This window comes from Zingiber officinale, chromosome 8B, assembly GCF_018446385.1.
Source record: "Zingiber officinale cultivar Zhangliang chromosome 8B, Zo_v1.1, whole genome shotgun sequence".
Taxonomy (NCBI): Eukaryota; Viridiplantae; Streptophyta; class Magnoliopsida; order Zingiberales; family Zingiberaceae; genus Zingiber; species Zingiber officinale.
The window spans coordinates 35,485,768-35,492,772 of NC_056001.1; the positions used below are offsets into that span (position 1 = coordinate 35,485,768).

A 7,005-nucleotide genomic window follows, 5' to 3' on the forward strand; every position below is an offset into this window, starting at 1 on the left:
GACTTGGTCAACATGGGAGACAGCTCATCACCTCTTTTCACTCCGGGTCATAGAGATATGATTCCAGTCACGTCACACCGACAGTTCCATCTTCTCAGAATCCCTATAAGATCAGATACAATCCTCTGATTATCTGACAGATCAACATGTCATATTAATAGTGAAATGAACTCACAAGTCGGAAGATCTATTGAACTTTTAGCCAAAAGATGAGTCATAAATAGGAAACTCAGATTGGGCTCTAGAGACTACGTCCGATCGATCATTAACCGATCGTATTACGATGGAAAGTAGAATCCGATAAGTATTTGGTTGAGTGGAGAATTGACTTCCTAGGATATGTCCGATTGATCCAGGATGTAATAGAAGTAAAATATGTCCCATCGCTATTAGCCGACTCGAGATGTGCTTGTGAATAGAGCCTTCAACGTACCCGAGTCATCACGGATGTAATATAGACTGAGAGAATCGATTGCATGGATTAACCGTAAAGTATGAGGAGGCGGAAAAGGGCAATGCAGCAGAACCATCCATGTGGTACACGGACACTGACTAGCACTCATCCATAAGCCTATAAAAGTACGATGCCTTTTTCTTTTTATTATTATTAATAATTACTATTATTAGGTGGGACACTTTTGCATTAATCTGTTTAAGCACTATTTAGTAACGTAATCAACAGCTCGTAGACGACAAAGCGCGCGCGTCCAACGACCTCACTGTCCTTCCCGAACCTCCGCTCCGCTACTTACTTTACCATCGTCTTCCCCTCCTCCCTTCTCTTCGGGCGACTCGATGGCGTCTAGCTAGGAGGAGAGCATTGATGGACGATTTCATCTACAATCTCGACTTAAGATGGTTCCTTTCCACACTGGGGCGGGGAGAGATGATTTGGAGCGGAGCGGAGTAGTTCGCGAAATCCAGGCAGCAGCGACGGCGGAGAGGAGGAAGGGGGACTTGGCGTCGAGGATCTCCGGTGAGGACTGGATCATCTCTCTATCCGCTCTGCTCCTTCCCTACTATTTGGATGCGTTTCCGCCACGCGGATAGATCAACTCGATATAAGACTCTGTCCGTCTCTTATATTTCCTTGCAATTAAATAATAGATTTAACATTGAAAGACAAATCCAACAAGTTTTCAGGGCTAAAGCAAGTGGATTACAGTTCTTCAAATACCTTTTATGCGTGGTTGTAATTTTCTTTCTGTTACCAACAGAGGAACGCATGGATGAGGATGTCCCCAGAGAAGCAGAAAATAGATGGTACTCGCCTGGTGTAATTGCAACGTTAATGGGTCTTCCTGATCTTCCGGTCATTGGTTCACAAGAGTTCCTGACCAGAAAAGATGGTTCGACTTGGACGAGCAACGCTAAGCACCAAAAGTTCAAAGATGTGCGTGAAGAAGTAACAGGAACAGCAAAAACTGATCAAAGCAACAAGAAACTAGGTGCCGAGGCATTCCCAAGCTTTGAACATTACAAGCTTGAAGTAAGAAAAGAAGAATACAAGCATTTGGGAGACCAGTGCTATCGCAGGAATCATCTGTCGGATGTCTTTGGAGAACCCAAATTCTCGTTGAGAAAGTATTTTCAGCATATCAAGTGGTTTGCAAACAAGTTGAAATTTTTCAATCCGTCAAAGGGTTCTAAGATTGAAAGTGGTGAAGTATGTTGTTGGTCGGGGAAAAAAACAGGCACGCCTACTAATCTCCAGAATCCAAATGTTGTTGTTCTTTTGGAATCCAGAATAAGTACTTCTTACGGCAGGGGCAGAAGGATTCTTCTTAAATCTCCTACTCAGTCAACCAACAGACAACTGGCGAGTCAATCTGGATTCTCAGCGACCTACAATGGAAAAAGCTCAAGAGGAAACCTGATTTTCGATAGAGATAAGAGTTCTCAGAAGATCATGTCTAGACATTTGAAGACGAAGACCGATAATCATTTTGAAGGGGCAGGATATTGTGGCGTAGGCTCAAATTCTTTGGCTGAAATGTTTTACTTAACTGATCTGGAAGCTCATTCTGTTGATAACATAACAAGAATAGATACTCGAGCATTATGGGGATCTCAAGATAGTTCCTCTATAAATCAACCAATGCCTAGTGCTCTTCCTGCTTTATCGGCAACTTATGCAAGTCGAACCTTTAGCAACAATCGTCAATTTGGCGATGAGCAGTTCTGTACTCCTGATGATGGACTTAAATGGAGGAATGAGAACTTCAATCAAAGAGGAAAATTGCCACCCAGAGGTAATTCAAAAAAAATTATTGCAACAGGATTCATTTTAAGTAAGATTTGTAGTTTGATCTGAGCTTGTACAAATCATTAAAACCAAACCGATCTATTAATTGAATATGTTAAGTAGTATGATTTCTTAATTATGCTCACTAATCAACTTAGACTTGTTTATGTGGATGCAGATAATACATCGAGCAAACCAAGCGAGAAGAAATGTCAAAGGTTGGTGCATAACGTGATTTCAGAGAATATTAAAGTTTCCTGCTCAATCACTGAGGTGCGTAAGCTAAATGCAATAAATCATTCATCATAAGATCTTTTAATTCTTTCTAGCTAGCCTTAGCCTGTACATTATGATATTTTATTCCCATATAGATTGCTTAGCAATCACTCAATGGTAGTCTTGTATCATTGTTTAATTGGACTTGAGACATCATCAAGAAACCATTAACAAAGGTAACTTGATGTTCTGTGTTTTAGATAATAAGGTAGCAGCCAGTTTACCTAGAGCTCTCGAATCATTAATTACTTTTTTTTAGAGATTAAAAACAGTATTTAAGGTGAAGTAATTAATACGCATATTGCTTTCAGGAGACATCTGTATGCAGAAGAAATCATCACCCGTGCTCTGAAAATCCAATCGGTGATCTCCTTGGTATAACTGTAAAATGGCATGGAAAACCTTTGTTCCTCTTACTAATGGCATTCTGCTTGTCGTTGGCAGATGCACATATAAAAACTTGGTCCGTGGATTATTGTCGTTTGAGCGACGACGACGACGACGGAGGAGGAGAAGAGCCGCGATCGTTTCTGGAACAGGAATTCAGGGACGAAGAGGAGAGAGACTACAGTTACCTGCTCGATATGCTGATTGCTTCCGGCATTCACAACGCCAAGCGCAGTGACCTTCCTGATGCATGCTACTCGTCGGAATATCCACTGAAGCCGGCACTGTTTGCGAGGCTCGAGAAGAAATACCGCAAGCTGGCTGCATGGTCGCCGTCGGAGAGGAAGCTGATGTTTGACTCGACGAACATGATCCTCGCGGCGATGCTCGCTCCGTGTCTGGACAAGCATCCGTGGGTGAAGGCGACGACGAGGATCAGGCCGATGTGGGGCGCCGAAGGGCTTCTCGAGAAGACATGGCAGCTATTGGTCGGAAAGCGAGCCGAAGCCAACGTAGGGAATTCGGACTCGACGGCGATGGATGAAGAGTGGTTGGAGCTGGGGGATGAAATGGATGGGTTGGGAATGGTGATTGAGAGATTGGCGTGGGAGGATCTGTTGGAGGAATTGGTTGCAGAGCTACAGCTGGTGCTGGTTGGTTAAGCTCCGATCGATCCTCTAGTTGAATGTGTATAATGCTAAGTCTGTCTGCCATAATGAGTTAGCCGATACAAGAAGCTTATATTGTCCGACATTCACATCAATCAACTCAATTGGCAATATAATCAACGTAAATTGAAGGCTCAAATGATGAATGATGGATGAATCATGAGTCCACATAACTCGTGTGGTTATCTGAATCATGTGCCCCACGCACATTAAGGATGCAAGAAGAGACATATTGCAGAGCAGTCATCGACCGCATACCCTCTTCTCTTACGTCTCCAAGCACGAACGGCGCACCCCACTAGCCTCTTAGCAGACCTTCTCGGGTCCTTGCTCGCGGACACGATGCGTATTGCTTCTTCGTTGGAGATGACATCCCAAACCTACAATCAACAAGACGTACGATGGTTTGAGTTTGCGTTTGAGGTTGAGCGAATGATTTGATGATAAGCTTTTGGCAATTAACTGCGTGCGTTTGGATTACCCCGTCGGTGGCCAGCACCACGAATCGATCTTTGTTGGTTATGATCCTCTGTGTCACTTGAGGCTCGGAGATTACACCAAAATCTTTGACGCAGTAGTCGCCGAAGGCTCTTGACATTGCGAGTCCCGGCGCTTCCTCAGTCGGCAGCCATACTCTGTGGACGCCCGGTTCATCCGCGCAGCAGTGGACGCGACCTCTGCGCTGAGTGATTCGCTCGAGCTCCTCTGAGGTCGACGACGTCAGTGTCAGAAGAAGCGACGTAATTGCGTTCGTCGAATTAATTGATTCTCGGAGAGGAGGATTCAACTTACGAGGTAAGTTTGGCTTAAGATCGACGCTGAGTTGGACGGGAGACAATCCTCCGTTCTCGTTCACTGTTGCCAGTACGGCGCGAGAATCGCCGACGTTTGCTATCACAATAAGGTTCCCCTGAGAAAAAAAAATAAGAAGACGGAGTTGAGACTATTGATGTTGAAACAAGGCAGCGATTTTGATGTCTTTGCTATAAAGAGACGAGACATGTCGGAGAAAATTTCAAGAATCCGTGACCAGTACCTGTTTGACGATCGTGAGCGCGGTTGTGCCGCTGTGGAAGGAGAGCGTGCGATCCAGTTGCAGCTCCTTATCGACTGCGTCGCAGGCTAGGAGAAAGGAGCGGTTCCACAGGTCAAAATGGCAGAGTTTTTCGTCATCGACCTTCGCGAGAGCCTCCTGCCAGTTGCAGAGTAGGGAAGAAGGAAGCGCCCTCCGCACCGCGCTGGCCACATGGTACCCCCAAGGCCCATGGCCGTCGAACACTCCGCAGAACGCCATGTCCTCTTGGCATCCGAATTCCTTGTGCCCAATTCAATGCTCGATCGTTAATTAAGCTCGAGGAACGAGCGACGGAGGCGATGATCCACAAAGGCAGCCTTTTGAATTAACGTAACTACGCTATGGATTCGCTTTAGGGGAAAGAGAACGAACATGTGCGTACCTGCCAAACGAGGCAGCAATCTTGGTTCATCCCCTTCTCCCCTCTCTGGGAGAAGACGGAGGCGAAGGCGCTGGACCTGGAGCAGGGACTCGGCAGTGAGCCGGAGGAGCGCAGGATCATGCTCTTCTTCTTGGCCTCCCGTCGCAGGTCGTCGGCCGCCTCCCTGCCTGGGTCAGCTTCCGAGACCCTCCGTTTCCCTGTGCACAGAAGAGACTTCCACAAAGAGCCCACCTTCATCCTCGCCCCTGGGCTGGGAACTGGGATCACGATCCGATCGACGGTCTAGGAGGAGGAAGCGAGGCGTCGCCGAAACCCATGGCTTCTCACCGGCGTGGGTCAGAAGGCGAAGGGCGGACCGTCTTCTCCTGTGTCGCGACGTCGGAATTTCACGAGGTGGAAAACGATAAATCCCTTTCCCCTGTCTCTCTCTCCCTGGGTGTGGTTGTGGGTGTCAGTGTGGAATTAATTATTGGCTCGCAGCCTCGCATAGAAAAAATGAATGATGTGTGGCTGCCAACGCAGGGTCGGTCAGCCGCCGGGACCAAGTCCCAACTGAAACGTGTTCCACTCGCAGCAAGTGGGGCATGCGGGTAAATGATGCTGGCTCTGCCAGTTTTAACGATGAGTTGAGTTGACGCTGGCCATGCTATTTCACCCAATCACTCGAGTGCTTCTGATGCATGTTAAATCCATCAAGGTAGACAATTTTTAATAATAATAATAATATATTCGTATTACAAATATAATATAATATACAATCACAACAACAACAACCAAACCTTTTCCCACTAAGTGGGGTCGGAAATATAATATAATATACATAATTTAATATTCAAGACCTATAACTCAACTATTAATTAACGATTTTTTTCATAAAAAATTAATTTAATTTTTTTATCAGATATTGAACTAATAATAATAAATGTTATATTTGATTTTACACAAAAGGTAGAGAAAAAATATATTTTCTAATGTCACTGATCCAAGTATTTTATAAAAATTTCTCCGCTTGTGATGTTGTCAATCTTAAGATATAAGATTAACAAGAACTGCATATATTTTATCTAAAAATAATCAAAGAAAATTATTAATAAGACTTAAAATTATTTTTAATTTAAAAAGAAAAAATATTAATGTAATTTTATTTTAAGTTTGATCAAAATTAATTAGTAAAATATTTATATTTTTAATAAAATAATTAGATTATTTATTCTACGCTAAATGTTGTATTAACCTTTTGTAATTGTTCAAAGGAAAAGGGCATAGGTGGAGCTCTAAGAGAGCTTCTTCATTGCCACATCTATGTCACGTCAAAAGTAAAAAAGTCTCGTACATCTTTATACTATTAAAAAAATTTCTCAATAATTTTTTTATGGTCTCACACTTTTTATTATATATATTTCTCCTATTTGACATTATATATAATTAAATTCTTATAAAATTTTAATCCATAAATGAGTAACATGAAATAACATTAATAATTAAAAAAATATAAATATTACATACATCAAATAAAAATACATAAATTATAATAATATATAAAAAAAAATTAAACACATCAAGTCATGTTTCTCTTTTATTTTTTTCAATCATTTTCTCATATATATATATATATATGAAGTTGTCCCGGTATCATCTCACTAGTATCTTTCATTAGAATTTCATAATCCCAGTGTCATTTTCTCTTTTAATATATTGCCATTGTTTGCTGACGTTTTGTTTAATTGTGTTGCACTCTCTAACTTTTGATTTACTCTTCATCTTCGTTGTCTTTTGTCCTATCAGACGAATGCGGACTTCAGAGTCATTCACATTAACACTCATATCTAGATTTGATGTTGAAGTATTCCCCCTATTCGAATGTTCTTATCTTCTTGCTAGAGTAATGAGCAACTAATACTACAAGAACGTTGATATTTAGCGGCGAATTATTTCGTCACTAACATATATATTATCGTCCTTAAATGCCATT

At 42.4% G+C, this 7,005-nt stretch overlaps 2 protein-coding genes across 5 annotated transcripts; one reads left to right on the forward strand and one right to left on the reverse strand.

The window, feature by feature from the left end:
• The first annotated feature begins 681 nt into the window (after positions 1 to 681).
• Positions 682 to 3,707, forward strand: LOC122014753. 3 transcript variants are annotated; one of them, XM_042571156.1, is made up of 5 exons: positions 682 to 1,071; positions 1,218 to 2,252; positions 2,424 to 2,518; positions 2,833 to 2,896; positions 2,966 to 3,707. In XM_042571156.1, the coding sequence occupies exons 2-5, from the start codon at positions 1,226 to 1,228 to the stop codon at positions 3,568 to 3,570; spliced, it is 1,791 nt and encodes a 596-aa protein (XP_042427090.1). In that variant the 5' UTR covers positions 682 to 1,071; positions 1,218 to 1,225; the 3' UTR covers positions 3,571 to 3,707. The 3 variants fall into 3 exon arrangements, with proteins under 3 accessions (XP_042427090.1, XP_042427089.1, XP_042427088.1); XM_042571155.1 differs by having other exon boundaries at positions 682 to 976; positions 2,833 to 2,884; XM_042571154.1 differs by having other exon boundaries at positions 683 to 976.
• On the reverse strand, positions 3,703 to 5,490 carry LOC122014754 (probable protein phosphatase 2C 34). 2 transcript variants are annotated; one of them, XM_042571158.1, is made up of 5 exons: positions 5,034 to 5,490; positions 4,613 to 4,891; positions 4,369 to 4,486; positions 4,040 to 4,281; positions 3,703 to 3,956 (listed from the first exon to the last, which is right to left on the reverse strand). In XM_042571158.1, exons 1-5 carry the CDS (start codon positions 5,268 to 5,270, stop codon positions 3,786 to 3,788), a joined length of 1,047 nt encoding a protein of 348 aa, XP_042427092.1. In that variant the 5' UTR covers positions 5,271 to 5,490; the 3' UTR covers positions 3,703 to 3,785. The 2 variants fall into 2 exon arrangements, with proteins under 2 accessions (XP_042427092.1, XP_042427093.1); XM_042571159.1 differs by having other exon boundaries at positions 4,058 to 4,281; positions 5,034 to 5,489.
• Between the last annotated feature and the right edge of the window lie 1,515 nt (positions 5,491 to 7,005).

Excerpts from the sequence above, each read along its gene's own strand:
- LOC122014753 (XM_042571154.1), top strand. The coding sequence starts at position 856 with ATGGTTCCTTTCCACACTGGGGCGGGGAGAGATGATTTGGAGCGGAGC. Across the intron at positions 2,253-2,423 it reads AGGAAAATTGCCACCCAGAG|ATAATACATCGAGCAAACCA; the intron begins GTAATTCAAAAA and ends ATGTGGATGCAG. Across the intron at positions 2,519-2,832 it reads TTTCCTGCTCAATCACTGAG|GAGACATCTGTATGCAGAAG; the intron begins GTGCGTAAGCTA and ends TATTGCTTTCAG.
- LOC122014754 (XM_042571158.1), bottom strand. The coding sequence starts at position 5,270 with ATGAAGGTGGGCTCTTTGTGGAAGTCTCTTCTGTGCACAGGGAAACGG. Across the intron at positions 4,892-5,033 it reads ATTGCTGCCTCGTTTGGCAG|GAATTCGGATGCCAAGAGGA; the intron begins GTACGCACATGT and ends ATTGGGCACAAG. Across the intron at positions 3,957-4,039 it reads GGGTAATCCAAACGCACGCA|GTTTGGGATGTCATCTCCAA; the intron begins GTTAATTGCCAA and ends TGTTGATTGTAG.